The sequence below is a fragment of the Vigna unguiculata genome, chromosome 3 (genome assembly GCF_037176805.1).
Source record: "Vigna unguiculata cultivar grain cowpea cultivar isolate G323 ecotype 2 chromosome 3, ASM3717680v1, whole genome shotgun sequence".
NCBI classification, from domain to species: domain Eukaryota; kingdom Viridiplantae; phylum Streptophyta; class Magnoliopsida; order Fabales; family Fabaceae; genus Vigna; species Vigna unguiculata.
Window position 1 is genome coordinate 46,606,622 of NC_140794.1, and position 21,482 is coordinate 46,628,103.

General features: G+C 30.0%; 3 protein-coding genes and 1 long non-coding RNA gene across 5 annotated transcripts; 2 read left to right on the forward strand and 2 right to left on the reverse strand.

Annotated features, from left to right (window-relative positions):
• The first annotated feature begins 980 nt into the window (after positions 1–980).
• FBS4 (F-box family protein) lies at positions 981–3,711 on the forward strand. Its single transcript, XM_028061536.2, has 5 exons — positions 981–1,113; positions 1,187–1,585; positions 2,692–2,766; positions 2,869–2,978; positions 3,084–3,711. The coding sequence occupies exons 2-5, from the start codon at positions 1,214–1,216 to the stop codon at positions 3,343–3,345; spliced, it is 819 nt and encodes a 272-aa protein (XP_027917337.1). The 5' UTR covers positions 981–1,113; positions 1,187–1,213; the 3' UTR covers positions 3,346–3,711.
• A 4,333-nt stretch (positions 3,712–8,044) lies between these two features.
• Positions 8,045–10,324, reverse strand: LOC114179877 (GDSL esterase/lipase EXL3-like). 2 transcript variants are annotated; one of them, XM_085670219.1, is made up of 6 exons: positions 9,914–10,324; positions 9,529–9,648; positions 9,262–9,392; positions 8,930–9,163; positions 8,543–8,798; positions 8,047–8,419 (listed from the first exon to the last, which is right to left on the reverse strand). In XM_085670219.1, exons 2-6 carry the CDS (start codon positions 9,620–9,622, stop codon positions 8,226–8,228), a joined length of 909 nt encoding a protein of 302 aa, XP_085526345.1. In that variant the 5' UTR covers positions 9,623–9,648; positions 9,914–10,324; the 3' UTR covers positions 8,047–8,225. The 2 variants fall into 2 exon arrangements, with proteins under 2 accessions (XP_027922164.1, XP_085526345.1); XM_028066363.2 differs by lacking the exon at positions 9,914–10,324 and having other exon boundaries at positions 8,045–8,419; positions 9,529–9,891.
• Positions 10,325–13,241: 2,917 nt separating this feature from the next.
• Positions 13,242–16,808, forward strand: LOC146887910 (uncharacterized). The gene is made up of 3 exons (XR_014994085.1): positions 13,242–13,355; positions 16,089–16,293; positions 16,444–16,808. It is a non-coding gene; the product is annotated as an uncharacterized LOC146887910 (long non-coding RNA).
• LOC114175459 (GDSL esterase/lipase EXL3-like) lies at positions 15,039–16,702 on the reverse strand. The gene is made up of 5 exons (XM_028060217.2): positions 16,402–16,702; positions 16,193–16,323; positions 15,856–16,089; positions 15,480–15,735; positions 15,039–15,365 (listed from the first exon to the last, which is right to left on the reverse strand). The coding sequence occupies exons 1-5, from the start codon at positions 16,700–16,702 to the stop codon at positions 15,172–15,174; spliced, it is 1,116 nt and encodes a 371-aa protein (XP_027916018.2). The 3' UTR covers positions 15,039–15,171.
• Positions 16,809–21,482: the final 4,674 nt, after the last annotated feature.

Sequence of the window (21,482 nt, forward strand, 5' to 3'; positions counted from 1 at the left end):
CACATAATAAATTATTGTCAATTATATGAGATTATAATATCAAAGTTTATGTAATAATTATAAAATTAATTGATAAATTGACATCATCAATGAAAATATTTGACTATGTAAATATATCATATGAGATATATTTGAGAAATTTAATTTTCTAAGAGGCAATAATAAAAAATACAATAAAAATATACGAATGAGGTTATTTATTAAAGACATTTTTTCCTTAAAAATCCGCATGTATGTTTCCAGTTGTTGAAACACCTAGATCACACTTCATATGTGATTTGTTAGTTCTACATAATTGTTGTTATCTACATAAAATTACTTCATATGTAAATTAAAAACTTATTTTGACAATTTTAACAAAATTATGAAGTAACATATTTGAGAGTACATTTGTTATCTAACTACTGTAGATGCCGTATTTGTCTGTTCTCTTGGGTAATTTTGCAAAGCGCGGAACTCACGTGCGAGTGATGAATTAATAAAGGGGTGAATCCGTATTTTTGCGCATTAAATCACTATCATCACTTATGACACGAGGGTTGCCACCTTTTCAGGGTACAGCAACCAAGTCGGGTAAACTAGTCATTCTACTATTTCTTTATTTATTTGTTTCCTTTTCTTTCTTTTTTTTCAAATATCAGATTTATTCTCTATAACAGAACATATTTTAAAATGACCTTAAAAATATACGCTGTCTTTCTTTATTATCACAATATAATAATAATAATATCTTAAAACTCCGTTTTTTCAGTTGTTCTAGAATCCTAACAAAACAACAGAAATAAAAAAAAAAAAACAAATTTTCAACCAGAGATTGATCGAAATCCACGGCAGGTCCTGAGGAATGAGTGGACGAAAGAATTGGTGGGACCCAGATGGCCTAGGATACCAAAAAGGACGAACGAGAAGATGCCACGTGGGAAAAGTAGATCGAGTGCAGGAGGCCCAGGGTGTGATTCCGTGGAGCAAAAACAGTTCACTGAAATTTGGCGGGCACCTTAATGAGTGACCAAATTCAAACAAAGTAGAATAAAAACCCTAGCGGCCCCATTCCTTTCTTTCCCTCTCTGTTCCGCCTTCTATTTTCACCTTCCACCTCACCACCACCATCATGTACCAACCTTTCTCTTTCTCTTCTTCTTCTTCTTGATCTTTGTTTTTCAATTTTCTTTTCTTTATTTTTCAGGCTGGGTTGAGTGTGGGGAACGAGAGAATGGGGAAAGTGTCGCCGAAGGAGAAGACGAAGAGGGTTAAGGGGAGGAGGCAGTCACGGAGCTCCGGGAACAAGTACCTGAGGCCGGGGACTCTGGCTCAGCTTCGCTGCTCCAAGCCTGCAGGTTCGGCTTCTGCTGCGGGAAAGTGTTGCTGCACCGATCTCGGGAAGAAGAGGGTGGCGGTGTTGCATGCCAGGAAGAGAGCAAAGGGGCATGAAGAGAATGCCAGGGTTTTCGATAAGAGTCCTGTGATGCTGTCGCCTGTCAATTTGGTTAGCCACGGTGCTGGTTTCGTCGGAACCCCCAAAACCCCTCGCCTCGACGATTCCCTTTCTGAATCCAAGCTCGAGTCTCTCCCCATGGAATTGCTGGTATGTTTCATAGGATTCAATTTTCTGGAGTTGCTAATTTAATCACTTCTCTGTAACTGGCGTGTTTGTTTGACTTGCTTTTGTTTGTGTATTTGAGGGTTTTATTTGAGGGAAATGGGCGCGTGCTTGTTTTCCGGGAAGAAAAAACTTTTTTGTTTGTTTTCTTTGGATTTAATTAGAGTAGTTATTACCGGATTTGAATGTTGGGGTTCTCCGTTTGTTAAACACCAATGTTGATGGGCCATGATCGTGGATTTCCTTGATTGGCGTTGTGTTGCTTGTTGATGTTCGGGTTTCCCTGAATTTGAAGGACGTGTTAGAATATACTTGTGTTCCTATTTGTTTATTTTGTAGTTGTGTCTCAACTTTCCCATTCTGCCTTGGGATTTTAATGTTTTGCATGCGTTTCTTGCACTTTTGTTTTGGGTTATTTTGTTGTTTCTTTATTAGTTATGCCTTGCCACTGTTTTTATGAATTTGTATCGAGAGTTGCGAGTTAATTAATTTTCTCTAATTCAGGAATTTTTGTTGCTGCTGTCATACGGAATTAATGTGTTTGCTTGTAAGGGTATCCAGAGAAATGGTGCGTGATTGTTTTCCGGGAAACGGGAAGGATAAAAAAGAGAAATCATTGTCTTTTTTTTTATTAAGTTAATTGTAATAATGATTAGGGGATTTGAAGGTTGAGATTCTATATTTTTGAAAACCGATGTTATTGGTTCATGATTGCAGATTCTCTACTTTGGCTTGTTAATGATTTTACTGGGCTGTCCTTGTGTTCTATTCTACCTTGTTCGGGATCGTGGCTCAAAGAATTTTGATTTGATGATATTGTGGAAGTTCTCTATCCAGCCTTGGATGTTTAGTGTTTGCATACTTTGTCTTTTCTTCTATTTCTGTTGAGTCATACTTCTGTTGTTTTTGATGTTGAATTCGAGGTCTTGTCAGTATTTTATGTATTTGTATCTGTGGTGGATTCGGGTGATTTGTTCTGACTTGTTGAATGTTGAAGCATGTATAAGGAAGAATTAATTGGTAGACTGCATACTATTTTTTTTTTCCTTTCAATTTCTGTTATGCTGACCCCTTATCTTGACAAATTCGAGGTTAAAATACTGTGTCTCCTTCACCACGACCAACTGAGAGCTGTCTTCCATGTTTCTCAGAGAATTAGGAAAGCTGTAAGTCGTGACTCTGTATTTATGCCTTTAAATGCTTGTTTATGATTTAGCTGAAGTACATTGGCTTCTTGTGTAATTGCTAACTTTTTCTAATGCTGTTAGGTTATGATTGCAAGACAATTTTACTTCAATTATACTACTCCAGATCGCTCTCGGCAAGAGATGTTAAGCACAATGACTCCTCGTCCTACTGAGCATTGGCCTTTTTTGTCGTAGGTTTTTCTGACAAAAAATAATTCTTTGCTGTTTTATACGCATGTTTTTATCATACAGTTTCATAAGCAAGTTTTGATCACTCTGTTATTAATTTTTTGCAGCAAGGGTGATGGGAAGGGAGTGAGAGTTCCAAGTCCACACACACCTAAAGCACCGCGACATGGGCCTCGACCTCCTTCTCGCTTAAAAGTTTCTGAGATGCGGCAGGTTGCAGCTGTTCTTTTCCCAGAGTCAGCTTTTCCTTCCCGTTGTTTGGTGCCATCAGTTATACCAAGGCCCTTATACAAATCTTTGGCATCCAATAGAGTTCTCTTCTATGAAGATGAGCTTTGCCAGGCAGTTGCTCAGAATAAACTTCGCTGATGCAACTGCGTCTTCAATTTCATTTTGCTCACCGCCTCATACTCATGTCCTCTGCTGTGTATATTCTCTTTCGGTCTCTACTCTCAAGTGAATTTTAGAATAGTTGAAATGCAATTTTGTAGTCTGTCTTGTGGCAGTGTAGGTGGTGTGGATATTTCATATATGTCTAAATAGATGCGGAGGGTTGGCGATGGTTGTGGTAAGTAATAATATTATTATAGTCATTACTTGTATAGGGTTTGTATGCTGAAACAATTGAAGGATCTTTCATATTAGTAGTAGTGTCAAAGGTAGTGCCCTATTACCTTCATCGTTGCTTCATTGCAATGGATTTGTTGGAATCTATTGACAAGTAGTTTTGTCAAAGTGCTTGTTGCTTCTGCTTTTAGCTCCCAATATTATGATCTAGAGTGCGTATGTTATCATGCTTTTCATGGAAATTTATTAAATTAGTTTTTCTGAAGGTAAATACCTAATCGGGTGGGTGGAACGTTGAAATGCTACAAAATGACTGATTTTGCTGACGTGAGGTTTGCATGGTTGCGTAAAAGTACTGGTTAACATGTTGGTCATAACAAAGACACAATCGTTCAAACTAAGAATTAATTTAATTTTAGGATTTTAATTGGGATGTGTCACCGCAGTGCTTCAGCTGTCGTTCTTTAACTCGTGAGTGTTAAGATTTGTTTAAGTATATCCAATGCATACCATTGATTCTGTTATACTCAGCTTAAATGATTAAATGTCTTTTTCATCATTATTATTTTTTGGTACAATTACTGATTTTGTATCCAAACTTCTTTGTTAAGTTCAATTTGGTATCCAAACTTTTGGTTTGTTCAATTTAGTATTCCAATTTTCTAAAGAGATTTAATTTGGTCCTCTCCGTAGTTAATGTCCGTATAGGACACGTGTCAAGCCATAAAATTTTTTATTTTTTTTTTATTTTTTTTAAAAAATTATTATTTTTTTTAAAAAATTAAGTTTTTTCCAAAAAATTTAAAAAAATGTCACGTGTCAGTTTATCATCGTGCCATGTGGCAGCTTACAATCATGACACGTGGCAGTGTAATTAAATGATTCAAATTCGTCCTCTTCCCTTTGAGACCAAATTAGTAAATAAATTCAATTACAACCTATATATACATGTTACAATGACTTTTTCTAATATATATATCAAATCATTTCACCTAAATACTTAAATTATTTTATTTTTTACATTTTAACCTTTGTAATTTTTTATACATGAAATTTTTTACATTTGTAAAAAATAAAATAATTTGAATATTTAGGTGTAGTGATTTGATGTATAAATTCAAAACAATTATTTTAACATGTTTATATAAGTTATAATTAAGTTTATTTACTAATTTGGTCTCAAATGGGAGAGGATGAAATTGGATCATTTTAAAAAAATTTGGGTATTAAATTGAACCAAAAATTTAAATTGAAAACAACTATTACACTGCCACATGTCATGATTGTAAGCTGCCACGTGGTACGATGATAAACTGACACATGTCAATTTTAAAATTGTTTGAAAAAAAATTTAATTTTTTTTGAAAAAAAAATTATATTTTTTTTGAAAAAATTAAAATTAAAATTTCAAGGCTTGACACGTGTCTGTACCAAATTGAACTTAACGAAAAAGTTGGATACCAAATCAGTAATTATACCTTATTTTTTTTGTAATGTATTACATCCTGGCTTTACTTAATGCATGGGTAATGCAATCTTAATTTAGTTAATCAAATTTAAAATACGCTAAAAGTACTTAAACTAAATTTAAAGGATAATGCAATCTTAATTTAGTTAATCAAATTTAAAATACACTAAAAGTACCTAAACTAACATTTAAATTGCATAACAATTTAGTTTTTAACTGAATGAAAATTTTGATAATTATTTTAGGTAAAATTTTAATAAGATTTGAATGACAATTTAGTTTTTAACCGAAATAAGATTTGAATGACAATTTAGTTTTTAACAGAATTTGATGATTATTTCCGGTAAGATTTGATAGAACGATTTTTTATTGATTATTTTAGGATAAATAATTTTGTATTTTTTGTTGGTGGTTTGGAGAATGTTTTGGTTCTTTCTTTTCAACTCATCTTCAAAACATTATTTACAACCAAATAATATTTTGAAAACACTACCTGTTCTGAAATTTTGTTTCTTTTTTTTTCACATATTAATTAAAATTATATATTCCTATCAAATATTAGTACTGGGATGATATGAAATTTTCTTGATTGATAATAAAAATAATAAAATTATTATTGTTATTTTTATAATCATAAAATTAAATATAAATAATTTTTATAATTTATATGAAATAGTTTTTAATTAAAAAAATGTTAAGTTTAAAAAAATACCTAAAATTTAAATAGACGGGTAAGATGGGTAAAACAATTATTTTAATTTATAAAATTTTTATTTGAATAGTAAAATAAAAAAAAACAAATATTGACAAAAAATATTTTTTTATTATATTGTAAATAAATTTTATTAATTTTATAGGTAATTTTTTAATAAAAAATGATTAAATTTAAAAAAGCAGTCAAAATAAAAAAATAAATCAAAATCTAAAAGAAACACCCATATAAGAAGCTTAAGAATTGATCTATCTAAATCCATTCAAACTAAAAACGAAATGAGTTGAAAAAGAAAATTCTTCTACATTATATCCAAAACATTATTTTCAACACAAATCTTGAAAACTAATTTTGTTACGAAATGTTGTTTCTCTCCCTTTTCCATGGGATATCTTGTATGAATACATAGAATTCAGTCAAAATTTGTGTGTATTAATAACATCCTCACCATCTAGAGTAACAATAAGTCTAAGAACACCGTGCATTGATGGGTGGTGAGGCCCTACTATCATGAAGTCCTTTCTTTTCGTTGAGATATTCATAAGTTTTTGCTCGATTTATTCTTTTATGAATCGCTTAAAAAAAAAGTTCATCCAAATTCAAGATCTAATAAATCGAATAATTGAAAATTACTCTTCAATTTAACGAATTTGTGACTGCCGAATATTAAACTGATTGATTAATTTTTTATCAGTATTCCATCTTTCTTTGACAAATAAGACAGTAATCTTTGCCGTTTTCCCAAAATTTTACGTAAACCTGTTTGGGATGAGTAGTTTTTTCAGTGCAATTCAAACTCTACCTCCTCCAAAAATGAGGGTAAATATCAGTTGGCATATGAATATGTTGGAATATGAATCTCAATAGTTTTTGCAACTAGTTGTAGTTACTATTTCCATTGAGTGCATTTAAATTTTCTAATTTTCAAAAAATAATTTAGTTAGATTATTTCCATTACATCGTTCATAACTTCATAACGCCATTTGTATTTTTAAGTGTGAACTCGTAATATTTTTAATTTTATCGATTTACTTTCTTATACTTCTTTTTTAAATTGTCATCTTTGAAGATGATGAATCATATATTACAATGAAAATGTGGGATAATAACAATGTAACGTACAATATCACAGTATCTTGTATTAAACTTTTTTACTTAATTTAGTTCCAAATTTTTATTGTTTATTTTAAATAAGACCGAATCATTAATTAAGTTTATTTACAATTCTACATGATAAAATATTTTATTTTAAATTTATTTATTGAATTACTTCATCTTGAAATTAATTTTATTTTATATATTTTGAATTTTAATAAAAAAATCTTTATTTTAAACCTATATTTTTTTTAAATATTAAAAATATAGTTTAAACCCTCGGTTGTTTAAAAATCTTAGTTAAATTATTAAATTTTTTTAATCTAATTTAATTTTCATTTTGTGAAAATGTATTGTAATTTAGTCTTTTGTTAATTTAGTACTAACCACATTAGTTGATAAGTTACGTATCTGCTTCAATTTTTTTTTTTAATTAATCAATTGTAGTAAATAGTTTAATCATCATATCATATAAAATAACCGTATTAAATCAACCGACCACCGTTAATTCATAAGATTTTTTTTTTTCTTGTGTCCATTGTTACAAGTTCTTCATGTTAATATTAAAAAAAAAAAAACTGATTTATCCGCTTCTAATTCTTATATTTTGTATTTCACATCAATTTTCTAAATTTTCTAAATAGTTGCCTTGATTTTTGTTTTCGTAAGTATCTTTTCTTAGGAATGTTTCTGAACTCATAATTTAGAAAACCATAATCTAGAAAACTTATCTCTCTTATCTCTAGAGTTCTTAATCTGGTTTCATTTGAAAAATTCTTATTTCTTTTTGTTTTCTATATAATCTTTTATTCTCTCAACTTGTATTTATGTTATTTAATTTTACAAATTTAAGTTATATTCTTAAAGTACATTATTTGTGATCACAATCTCGATAACATTTTTTTTTTCTTTTATACAAATTCATTCAAATGATATTTCACTAAAAACATATATCAATCTCAATAATTCAAATAGTTTTTAGGATATACGTTTTTACTACTTTTCCAAACTTTAATCCTTAGAACATGTATTCTTAATGATAATATCGTGTTTATTGTGCTGTGTTTCTTATTTTTATAAAAAAATATTAATATTTGAAAGAGTAAGAAGGTCATTTATGGACATAAGCATACACATGATTAAAGGTGCGTGGAGACAAAGATTTCATATATGTTAAGAATGAGATGAGGATGAACTTTTATCTCAAAAAATCATAAGACACACCATAGCCCTCATGATATTGGTTCTTTTACATGCTGAATTGAGCTATGGTTTTGTAACTTTGTTCCGACTACAGTATAAAACATATGATAACTCTAGAGTATGTTTTCATAGTTGAGCCTCGTTTTACAACATATACTATCCATTAACTGCATCAGTATATTAAGCTCAAAAGGAAAAGTATTTTCAAGCAAACTTGTCAACATTTTTTCCTATGATACTTGTAACAAGCATATTGTAAGTTCGTTCTGTGGGGTGAATACTGTCCCAGAATACATATTTTGTAGCATTTTGACATATTTTTAAGGAGAAGGAATTACAGAGAATGCCTGCTTCAATATTTGCAACGCCACAGCATGCAGTATCCCCCGCTTCAAATCCTGTTCCATAACCATTCACTCGGTGACTCATAATTCATTGGTTCCTCATCACAATAAGAACAGTTTAATTTGTTCTGGAATGACATAAAGAGTACAAGGCTAAACATAGATGAAGAAATTTACCAAATTTGTTGTAGTGTTGGATAATTTCATTGAGTTCACTATAGTTGTCAAGGTAGACAAGCCTAGCTTTTGGAAGACTTTTGTTGAGAGCCTCTATTGAAGAAGAAAGCTTGGAGTTGAAGACCATGGCTGCTTGGTTTATTGATTCTACGCAGTTCCTTTCTCCACCTCCCCCTAATGTTCTCTGCAGTGGCACACATCCTAATGGAGCTAGGCTCAGTACTCCAATCTTTCTTGCTCCATATTTATACAGTTCCTTCCATTAAATTTCATGACATTTCCATCAAATTGTGAATTTTTCTAATACCATCATGCTATTGTTGTTATTATTGTCAATATACATGTTCCTAGCCTTGAATTCAAATATTATTCACATCAAAAGCACACCTGAACAAAATCCGAAGATATTTTGACTAGCATACTTGTGTACTCTTCAACACTACACTCATTTCTCCGATATGGTGACATGAAATATGTTACTGAAACGTCATTGCTTCCCATACTGATAAAAAATATGCTTTCTGCTAGAATGAAAGCTGTCCTTTCTTTCCCTGCATCTGCCTTCAGTTTTTCTATGTACTCTTTGAACATATTCAGTTGATCCTCTACTGACAACACTGCCTGATATATAACAAAAAGAAAAAACTGTTAGAAAAAACAGAACTGGAATGTTGAGAGTTAGAAAATAGATTGTGGTGGCTGAGCAGAGTGATGATTACTGCTAGTTCTGTTGTTAGAGGATCATATCCAGATCCGGCAGAGGCAAAAGACACCCCGGTTAAGAGGTCTTCAATCACCAGAGTTGGATCAAGATAGGGTGGCAGAGTCTCCTTTATTCCAAACTTTTCAGCTGAAATTATAAGCCAATTTCCAAGCATAACAGTGTTTCTTTCTTAGTTTACATTTAGCTGGTATGATTTGGTGAACAAATAACATTTTTCTTTTATTTGATAAAACCACTTTCATAAGCATTAGTTTAGAAGTACCTAAAAAGTCTGACGGGATCCTGCCATTGCTAAACCTTCCAGTGGGTTTTCCTCCTAAGAAATCCCTCCCATATGGTCTGAAATCTGCCTTCATTATGGTTTCAATATAATCGTTGTTCCCTGTATCCAAGATTGAATCACCAAAAGCTATGACAGCAGGAAATGCAAACTTGCTGTAATTTGTTTGTGATTTGGCTGTTACACCAGATATGTAAAACAGCACAACAAAAAGACATACATTGAGAGATTTAAGGGTGAAAAGATTCATCATCATGTGACCAGAATCTCACAGTTGTGCTTCTAGGATTTTGATCCATATAATGAATTTATGATGGTGATTTTCATGTTTGGCATATTTTGTTAATAGGAAATCCATAGCATTTACCTGTTGGTGTTAGGTATTTAAGCAAGGCAACTGAGTTACTCAACCATTAGGAGATTTAGTCTTCAAGTTTCTCACGAAACTTTGTTCATACATGTAGTGTGCTTCCTTAAAAGTGCCCGGTAATAAGCATGACTAGTCATTTTTCCCTTTTCCCTTTGATAGGAAAGCAACAGCAATTATGCATACGCATGCATGCATGGTGGTTGGTTGGACTGCAGCTTTTACATAGGAAAATAAAACAAATAGATAAAACAGCACAACAAAAAGACATATACATTACACAGATAACTAGATATTCAAATGTATAATGATAATAAATAATAATAATATTAATAATAATTTATATATACCATAATACTGGTACAAAGCACTGGTTAGACTCTGATCTCTATCTAGAAATTAATCTTAGATGCTCTCTTTAACCTGACACCCTTCCCCGCTTCAGGTTTGGCATGAAATAAAAGTGATTCAATTTGAAATCCTCTCAAGAAAAAAAGTGTATTTGACTAAAATTAAAAATCATATATTTCTAATAGATTAGTTATTAACTTGATAAAATTATTAGAGGATATGTTAAATGAGTGGGATGACATTTAAGAATGGATATTAAGTTTTAACTAGGGGCAAAACGGGTTGGTCCGTTGGACTAGCATGTTAGTCCTTGTTAAAAGAAATGGGTTGGGTTGAAGATTTCAACCCGTCAATATGTTTTGGTCAGTCCCGTCTAGCCTGTCAACTTGACAGACCAAAGTACGGGTCAGTCCGTCCTGACCCGTTGATCCGTTTTAAAAAAATAAAATAAAATAAAAGTAATTAAAAAGATTAATTTTTTATATTATTTTTTAAATGTGTAAATATATAATAGTATTTTAATTTAAATCATTAACACCTACAAATTAAGTTTCAATTATTAATTATAATCGAATAATTTAATATGTAAATTTAATAATTATTTTAATTTATCTAATTAAAAACATTAACTAGTCAATTAAAAATTTGAGAAATATTTTATTTGATTAAGTATTTCTTTAATAATAATTTATATGTAAATATAAACAAATTTAAAAAATTAAAAACAAATTAAAAAAGTTTTTAAAAAAATTTAAAAAAAGAAAAAAAAAGTGGACGGACCAGCCCGGTCCGGCTCGTTTTTTACGGGCTCGCCCGTTTTGCCACTCCTAGTTTTAACTATATAAAATAGAAATTTAGTTATTTTATTATATTCTTTTATAAATAATTTATTTCTTTGGGATTCTTTTATCATAATTATTTATAAGTTATCTTCAACTCTTTTTTTATAAACCTTACATCATTTCTCAGATAAATATTGTCAGATAGAAGGTGATTGAGAGTAAAATAAGATTCTGAGATTGAATTTTTTTTTTTTTTATCAAGTTTCTATTCTTCTCTCTTGACATGAAATGCACTTCGTATAGAATTCTAATAATATATTCGTTTTTTTAATAAGTTTTTTTAAGAGAGTTATACCTTATAAATCTTTATCTGTGGAATCAAAGTCACAAAAACACAACATTTTAAGACAAGGAAAATTAACCTAAATTCGTAATTGATTTGTTTAGGATCTCGATGAAACGAATAGATGTTGACAACTTGAAATTGTACGTGAAATAGAACTCTATGTTGGATAGATATAGTTTGCTGTTATGTATTGATGAGGTTTTTGATTGGAAATCAAGGTAAATACAAAATCCTTGAATTTTTATGTTGTCATAAACTTTCAAAGTTAATGTTAAAATATTATATTTATGTTGTTGAGATAGAACTATACACATAAACTTTTTTATGACAAAACTGAGTTTATGATTATGTTTATTTGTGTGTTTTTTTAGGAATGATTTGAGGAAGAAAGAGGGGAAGAGTTTGAAAGTATTAGAAGGTGAAATTAATGTTGTTTCTTTTAAGAAATTCAGAGGTGATTTTAAAGTGAATTAGGAGGTGAAGTTTGTGACTATATTGATTGATGTAATATATTAAAAAAAATTAATAGATAAAAAGTTAGATTATCAAAAAATTCCTATTGTTATCGGTTATATAAAATTATATATAAATGATTTATAATTATTTTTATAAATTTTATTCAATAATTGAAATTATAAAAAGAATATTTAAAAAATGAAAATATAACAATATATTTTGTATAAAAATAAATTTAATATGGAAGGTGAAAAATAAGTAAAGTTTATAAGAGTAGTGTGAGTAAAAATAAATACGAAGTGGATAAATTAGTCATTTAGCATTTGTCACCCTCCAATTCTACTGAGACTAGAGGGATGACATTTATTATGAATCTGGCTAATCTTCCCTCTCTATCCCTTTCCATCACCCCAAAAATAGACATGTCAAAGTGAGTCAACCCGGCTTACATAGGTTGGCTCACCATGAGTCAAGTTGAAAATGAGTGACTCAAACCCGACTCACTTTATGGTGAGCCAGAAATTTTGCAACCCGGCTCAACCCACCACGAGTTGGTGGGTTATGTGGATTGGCTTACCAATCCACATAAAAAAATTATTTATTTATTTTAAGGATTCAAATATTTAAATAATTTTTTAAGCAACCCATAAGATAACAATCACAGTAAAATCAATAACCAATATTTTTATCATGCTCACCACCAATATATGATGAATTGTTTCCAAAAAAGTGTCCATATAGTCCAAGAAAACATGACTAATATTACACATTTTTTGTCATACTATTCAACAAAATATAAATAAAAAACTTCACATTTTTTCCATACTAATTTAGAAAGAATTGTTTATAAGACGGTTGCTCGAGTAATTTACTATAAAGATTTGAGCCAAAAAGAACAAAGCAATCATCCTCTAATACTTTCTTCCCATTCCTCTTGAATAGTGAATCCACCCAAAAGAATACAATTTGAATGGTCGTGGATATGATTGGTTTTTTTGGTCATTATTTGTAAATCTTGGTATATTTTGGTGTTTGATTGTTAAAAGAATTTAAGTTTTGAACTAAATTGAAATAAAACAAGAAGATTTTAATTTATATTGAGGGAAAATGTTAATAAGTAAAAAACTCATAATGTAATTTGTTGGAGTTTGAATTTGGGGTGAAATATGTCAAATATTCTAGTCAAGATCACCATTTAATATTAATAAGAAAAAAAATTAACAAATAAACATTAGGTTAAAATGATTATATGTATTTATTTTTAAAAAATCAATTCAATTTTGTGTTTTGTAAAATCCACTTTTGTTTTAAGTATTTGGGCACTTATTGAGTAAGGGCCCATAGTAAGCCCCATTAGGGGCCTTCAGATCCTCCTTTTCATCCACTAACTCTCATTTTCTGTCTCCTTTCCAAAAACAGTCTACCTCTTTTCTCCCTTGTGTGAAAGAGAAGCTCTGCTAGGGCACAACAAGATCCTCCCTTGAGCTTACTGAACGTTATCATCCACGTAAGTAGAACTCTAAACTCATGCTCCCTTTATTTTCTTTCCTGTTTGGAAGTTTTAGTTCCACTTTAACCTCTGCTAGGATCTTAGTTTTCGCCTCCTTTGGTTCTATTTTCCAACTCCGTAAACTGTAATCGTGTCGTGGTGCTTTTCTTTTGGGGCTTGTTCTTGGGTTAGCACCTCTCAAGGTAAGGGAAGCTTGTACTCCTTCTTTTTCTTTGAAATGGATTGTACTTATTTTCTTTGGAATTTGCTGAGTATGTCTGATTGATGATTGCATTGAATGGGGATGAATTTCATGTTTGAGTACCTATGGGTTAGAGAATTTTAGGTAGTTTAGAATGCAATTGGAATGAAAGATATTGGTTGTTGCAATTGCTCAGTTTGGTATCATCTATAAACCATTTTGAAATGAGTTTGAGAGATAAGAGTGCAAGATATGGTGTGGTGCTATCCATTTTCCTACACTACACACTTTTCGTAAAATAAAGTTTCCTACTTTGTTAACCGTTGGATCGGTCTGAAATGTTAACAGCTGATCCTAGACACATAGTTCTTGAATTTGACCGGTCGGATCTTGAATCGGAGGTCTTTAGTGAGATCAGTTTTTATTGCAAGGTTCTTGTAGTTTTGGTTGTTGACAACATTGACCTTTGTTGCTTGTTTGGTGCATAACTTTCTCTATGGTTATTCAATTAAGTTGGTTCTTGTTGCATTTTATTCTTGATTCAATCATCTTTAATTTGAATATAAATACAAAATTTTTTGATATTTACACAAACTGCAGTTTTATTTCTAAAATCCCAAATTGTTTGCATAATGTGTTGTTAAGTTGGATTGGATAAAAATTATAAGAATTAGTTATTTTCCAAGAGAGACATATGTTGTATGGTTTTTAATATGTGTTTTCAAATGCTTGTGTGAGAATATAGGAGATTTCATGGGCGAAATCCTATTTGATTTAATTAGTAGTGTGTTTATTGATGTAAGGAGTTAGTAATGGAGATTTATCCTGATACTCTAATGCTCATTCAAGACTCGTGTATGGTAGAATTAGTCATGTGGTGAGAGGGACATGAGGTTCTGTCTTTAAGAACATCCACAGGGTTCTTATGACGGTTAAAGGTACTAACCTTGTGTGGTTGGGTAAAACCCATTGACAATGACTGTACAAGTAGTAAAGACTACCACAAGTGTAAAAACCACCAAGAATCATACATCAATGTCTAGATTCGGATAAGTGAGTCTAAAGTGTCAACTTGTGTGATGGGTTAGTTGATATTGTTTAGCTTAGTGTAATTTGTGTGTATGTGTGATATTTTATAATTAATATAAGACGATATTGATACTCCTTTTCTTCTGTATTTCTAACTATTAACGGCATCTAAGCAGACCAGGAAATATGCTCAATCTGCGATTCCCCTTAAGCCTATGTTTTTGTCAGTAAGAGACCCAAGCTCTGCATCTTCATAGTTCATATCCAACACTTACCTTAACTTCCATATTTACTCCAACAAAAATCCTAAGATATTTTTAAATCAATCCAAACCCATATTAAATATATTTTCAAGACATAAAATAAAGAAAAAAGTATTGCTATCTTGAACACCATGCATAAAAATGTTAAACCAGTAACCAATCAAACAAGAACAAATAGATTAAAGTAATATAATTCAATGTATTTTCATAACAAGGCAACCAACCTTTGGAGTCACTCTCATGATCACACTTATGTATAACATAACATTCCTTACAATCTCTTACAACATATTAGGCATAAAACCAGACAAATTAAATCCATAGACAACAAAGCAGATCCTTAAAAGAACTGGTTAATTTTTTCATCAAGAGTTAAAGTACTAAGAACATAGTAAGCCCTCTCTGTTGGATGGTAACTGTCCCAAAATATGTAGTCAGAAGAGTTAGAGCACGTGTTTATGACGTAGCGGTTGCACAAAATGCTCACTTCTATATTCCCTGTGCCGCAGCATCCTTTCACTATCACTTCGAAACCTTCACCACAACCATAAAAAACAAGACCAGTCACATGATTTCATAAATGCTGTTCTTTCACAAATATAATGTTACATTGTAATGATAACTAATAGATGTGATTGATGGTGTTACCATATTTAGCAGGATTTGTAATCATTTTTAGCAATCCATGGTAAGAATCAAGGTAAACAAGTCTAGTGTCAGGTAACTTCTTTCCAAGTGCATCCATTTGGGAAGAAAGCTTCGAATTGAAGAGCATTGCTGCTTCGTTAGAAGATGCCACACATGCTCTATCTAACCCTCCACCCATTGTTCTTTGTGAGGGCACACACCCTATAGCTGGTACACCAAATACTCCGATCCTTCTAGCTCCCATTCCATAAAGTGTCTGCATAACAAACATAAATAAAACAAAAAACTTTAAAAGGTTTTTGTATAGTAGATGCATTTGTGTATTCTATATATTACCATTCTCAGTTTTTGTTTATCTTTTACATATCTAACATACCTCCAAGAACTTTGAGGCTTCAGAGGCCATTAGATCAGTGTATGAAGGAATATCATACTCAGCACGTCTGAATGGTGATTGAGTGTAAGTATTGGCAATGTCATCACTTCCTATGCAAATAATGTATACGCTCTTAGACACTATATGTGTGGTTCTGTTTCCTCCAACTGCATCATTTATCTTCTTTATATACTCCTTGAACATCACTAATTGATCTGACAATGACATCACAGACTTGTGACAGAGAAAGAATGCACTGAAGTTAGCTTTAAGATGTGCCAAAGTAAATTAATTAGCTTTAGCATAACATGAACAAGTTGCATATATGGTTATGTACCACTAGTTCAGCTGTTAGAGGATCATATCCTGCCCCACCTGAGGCAAAGCTTACACCAGTGAGGAGATCTTGAAGTTGCAAACTTGGATCAAGATAAGGAGGTAAGAACTTCTTCACTCCAAATTTTGCAGCTGAAAATGAAACAAAGTTGTCAAGGAATTGAATAGTTCGTGCTCTATAACTGTTGTTAAGAGCATGAAAGTTTGTACCAATAATATCTGATGGGACTAAGCCATTGCTGAACCTCCCAGATGGATGATTTCCTTCTGCAAAATCTCTACCATATGGTGGGAAATTGCATTTGACAAGAGTGGAGATGTAGTTGTTGTTTCCTGTATCTACAATGGAGTCCCCAAAGACGATGACTGCAGGCACAGTTTCATTGTTTGGTATGGTCAGTGCAGAAACATGTTGAAACATGAGAATGACTAGAAGCCATTGAGAAAGAAGCTTTCCACAGAGAAGACTCATGCTTCTGTATCTATTGTTTCCAATGTTGTTTTTGAACATTCTAAGTTTTGGTTTAAGCAACTTATAGAAAAACTTGATGGTGTGTCTTCCATACGATGCCATTGTCATAGGAAGAGATTTTAGTGAATGATTGCATGATATTTCTGTTTGCAAAATTGTAATATATTTTTATTAATTGATAAAATGTAATTTCTTATATGCAAACTAATGTTTATTTGTCATTATTTTTGTTTGCTGTGTTGAGGTATCTCCTTAGGCTTCATACTGTTACTTCAATGAAATACAAGTATTAACATACAGAATTTCTCTGCTCTATATTTGTGAATTTATTTTAAAATTTCACACCTATGAAAATATTCGCACCAAAGACATGGTTATCATACCAAAAACCTACGAACATATTATTAGCATGACAATTTTATTATAGAAATAACTAAACAATAATAAATTTTATAATGTTATCCTATTAATAAATAAACACTCACTCTTAAAATTAAAACTAGTTCTTAGAAAATATAAATTATTACTTTATTAAAAATTAAAATGTCCTTGCCAAATTTGTAGTGAATGATTGCTTACTAATATGTGACACATAGTAATGTCAAATTTGATTTTAATTCTGTTCATCACATACTTGAACTAGATTGGATAATTTTTTTTTAAATGTGGGTTAAATTAAATTAGATTTACCTAACTTGTGTATGAATGACGGGTTGACACATAATCCATTACTACCAACTCTTTATCAGTTTTTTTATTAGTTTTTTTATTATTTTTTATAAGTATTTTATTATAATCTTTTACTATTCATAATTATGATGGTATTTGATTTTTTAAATATTAAAATATTGTTTAATAATATTTAAATAGTTAAGATGTATCATTTATTTGTAAATTATCCAAGTTAACTTAACTACTGTCTTTATAATAATATTTGATAAAATAGGTAGATATTTTAATTATACTATTATAAAATAACGAGTGAAGTAAACTTATTTTATAAATATATAAAATAAATTAATAGAACAAAACATACTTATATAAATTAACTCACTAACTCAAGGTCAAGCCTAATTACAATTTTTTTTTACCGTGATTGGTTCTCTTTCACACTCTAGTGACAAAGGTGAAAAAACAAACATCTAAAGATAAATAATTTAAAATAACTATTTTTTTTTTGAAATCTTAATGTAAAAAGAAAAGTTTTGAATGGATTAATTTCGAGCTTTGTGGTAGTAATGCACCTGTCATCCCAAGAATATTGTTCTCCGGCTGCAATTTGTTTTTCTCATATCAACCATGTGAGTGATCATCTTCTATCATAAAGTATAACCTTTATCTATTCATTCGTTTTGTTACGGAGAAAAAATGGTCTACATCACGTGTTATGAGATTCAATTTCAAACCTATAAAATAGAGTTTTATAAGTAATGTTATTCTTCATATTTTAATCATACTTAGTTTTCTTTTGAATTTTATAAATAGAGTTTAACAAATTTCTTTTTTAATAGACTTTTATTTCTCTAAATTGTGGACACTAATTCTTTTGGTTCTCATATTAAATATTTTATTTTGTAAATCTTAATTTAGTGAAATATTATTTAGTTTTGAGGGTCGGATGGTATTGGCTTTATTATTGATAAGATATATTTAATTTACATTCTTTTTAATTAATCTCTATCAAGATTTTAAGAAGTCATGTTGATATGAAAAAAGATGTGATTAAGTATGTAATCGTTTGTTTGACTTGTCAAAGTCTAGAGTTAAACATTAAAGACCTAAGAAGATGTTGCATTAGTTGGACATTCTTGTGTGGAGGTGCAATAATATATCAATGGATCTTTTATAGGTGACATTAATTAACTTATGATGTAGGTTAGACATATCAAGTCACAATCGAACTATGTCGCTTAAGCTATTACATATAAAGAGTCGTGTCTTAACTATTAACTAAAGCTTTTGGTCCAATAATAAAAACTTTAACCAAATTTAGTGTCAATGTCACTAAAAATGGTTGCATTTTAATTATCAATTATAATTTTTGATCTAATGATAAGTCCTTGATTCAACAAGATTTTTCCATTTGTCGTGTTCCTTGAGAAGTTGATGTAGTATGGGTAATAATGGATCAACGGAAAAATATTGTATATTTCTTACCTATAAATGTTAAGATTTCTATGTAAAAGTTGACATAAATTTATAGTAGTAAAGTTGTCATAGTGCATGAGGCACATTCCAATATTATATTAAATAGAGATTTATGTTTCACTTCTAGATTCTAGTAGACATTTCAAGAATTTTGGAAACTAGATCTCAACTTAGCTCAACCTACATTCCATATATTTACAGATAATAAAAAAGAACGATCCAATATTAAAAGATTTTTCGAGAACTTCTAATTTAGGTCACTTGGGCAACTAGAATAAAATTTTGTCACTTATGAAATTTACCTATAATAACAATTAACAAACAATCATTGATATGAATCAATGAGTCGTTGTGAAACATTGTAATGTAGAAATGTAAGACATTTTTGCATTGGATTCAAGATGGACAAAAGTTTTTTTATTAGACTTGAGTTTACTTTAACATAGTAGACATATGTTAGTACATAAAAAATCATATGCATATTAGAGAAGAATATTTTTAAAATTCGTTGTTGGTGGTTACACAATTTATTTGTGTGAGAACGACTATCCAAACCAAATGGTATTATAGTCTAAATAATCAACAATTATAAGTATTTAGAAAAGAACATACAATATAATGTAGATCTCTTGTTTCACTTATAGTTTAAATCATATGGTGTAAGACATTATGTAATGAGAAATTGAGGAGAAGTTCATAAATACTAGAATATTTGTAAGATGCTTAGACTAAGGTTGTAATAAATCAACCTTCGTTCTTTATTGATGTACTAAATTGACCTTAATCCTTTGATTTTTTTTTTCTTTTTTGATATATGGTATTAGATCAAAGTCTTGCTTTGAAAGTGTTACGAGACATGTTTAATATAAGTATTTCAAAAGGCATTTGTATGTTCTTCTTTATTTTTATCTATTTATGTTTAGATTCAATATTAGACGGAATATATGAGGAGGAACCATGTAAGTTTACCAACTTAATAACATCATCAGCTAAATTGAATATATTGGGCCAAAACAAATATTATCTCATCCTTAAAACCTAAAACCTAGGACACATACATTATCATCTTGAAGTCTCACACTACTAAGAATCCAGTAAAAATAATATACATAGGTTGTGATCTCAATATTTGCAAAATTCATTAATTACAAATTTATGACCTTATTTACACTCACACTGATTTAAGTGTCAAAATGACTTTTCAGAAATCTCCCACACTCTCCATGCACACGCTAAAATACAAATATACTTAAAGTGTTGAATAAAAATAAAATAAGACTGTAAAGAAAGTTCGAAGTGCAAATATCTCTTGGATATCTCAATTTTCTAAAATAAACATTTTATCTTATAACGTTAAGAATTAGTGTAGTCAAATATTAGTGAATAGATGTGCATATTATAAAACTAACTCAGAAAGAAAAGAATAATTATAATTACCTACCCACAATATTATATCTAATTATATGTAACGTTTTTGAAGTCTCTTTCAACCACGTGCATTGTAACTCGAAGAAATTGTTCTAGAGAATTTCTTACTCAAAAGTTGAAAAATATTGAGTTAGAAAATATGTAGCACAAAATGATGAAAAAAATTGTGATTTGAAAACGATATATAGCAACGTGAGTAAAATTTAGAATATATAGGAATTATAGGGTTTAGAAGTCATTGAACATTAATGCACATGGTGAGAAGTTGGCAATGCCCACGAAACCTTTCATGCGGGTTGCCATGCCTTATAGGCTTCAACAACATTCAACTATACACCTAATTCATTACGTTACACCCTTCTTTTTCTCTTTTCTATGTCATCCATTTCAACAAACTTTTTTCACCCACTTATCTATATTCATATCTAAAACATTATTCAGTGTAATTTATATTCTACAATTTTTATAAAAAGTTATTTATTCAATATGATGTGAAATTCAAATTTTTATAATCTTCAATAAATTTTAATCAATCAAAGAAAAATATCCTCTGGTATAAGTGATTTTCAAAATGACTGAAAGATTGTATTCTTTCATGAATTTTTCTTTTTAATGAAAAATGTAATGAAGTGAAATTGTATTACTTAATGAAACTGAGATTTCTTTAATAAAAAGAATCATTGGTAAGATAGCGTGAAATGTTATATTGTTTATTCTTTTATTGAGGTTAGCAATCAGATATGACTTCTTATCTATAATGATATCGTATAATTATTCATTATGAATGAAAAAAAAAATGTCTCTTTAAATGATTAAATCTTTTCACGTAAAAAATCGTTTACACAGAAAATAAATTTACATGAAACAAATATAAATATAAGAGAAACGGATTGTAAACTCTTTTTTTTTTCATAAAAATAATTAAAAAGTGTTATTCTGTAAATGGTTTATGTGTACCCAAGCAACTCAGTAAGCACATAGTGTATTAAATTTATATTTTATAAAAATTGGTGAGAACTAATCAAATCTAAATTATCAATGATTTAAAATTTTCTTTTTACATTTTTTATGTAAAATTATCTTTTGTATATTTTTTTGGATATTTCTTTATCACACCAATAATCTCGGAGTTCGATATTATGAAAAAGGTGAAAACAGTTTTTTTTTTTTTGTTCCCTAACCTAAGACCAAAATATACAACCAAACATTAAATGAAATCATTCCAAAAATTTGTGAGAAAAAA

Excerpts from the sequence above, each read along its gene's own strand:
- FBS4 (XM_028061536.2), top strand. The coding sequence starts at position 1,214 with ATGGGGAAAGTGTCGCCGAAGGAGAAGACGAAGAGGGTTAAGGGGAGG. Across the intron at positions 1,586-2,691 it reads CTCTCCCCATGGAATTGCTG|GTTAAAATACTGTGTCTCCT; the intron begins GTATGTTTCATA and ends GACAAATTCGAG. Across the intron at positions 2,979-3,083 it reads GAGCATTGGCCTTTTTTGTC|CAAGGGTGATGGGAAGGGAG; the intron begins GTAGGTTTTTCT and ends AATTTTTTGCAG.
- LOC114179877 (XM_028066363.2), bottom strand. The coding sequence starts at position 9,802 with ATGATGATGAATCTTTTCACCCTTAAATCTCTCAATGTATGTCTTTTT. Across the intron at positions 8,799-8,929 it reads TATCTTCGGATTTTGTTCAG|GAACTGTATAAATATGGAGC; the intron begins GTGTGCTTTTGA and ends ATTTAATGGAAG. Across the intron at positions 8,420-8,542 it reads CCAACACTACAACAAATTTG|GATTTGAAGCGGGGGATACT; the intron begins GTAAATTTCTTC and ends GTTATGGAACAG.
- LOC114175459 (XM_028060217.2), bottom strand. The coding sequence starts at position 16,702 with ATGTTCAAAAACAACATTGGAAACAATAGATACAGAAGCATGAGTCTT. Across the intron at positions 16,324-16,401 it reads AGTCCCATCAGATATTATTG|CTGCAAAATTTGGAGTGAAG; the intron begins GTACAAACTTTC and ends TTTCATTTTCAG. Across the intron at positions 16,090-16,192 it reads CTCTAACAGCTGAACTAGTG|TCTGTGATGTCATTGTCAGA; the intron begins GTACATAACCAT and ends CTCTGTCACAAG.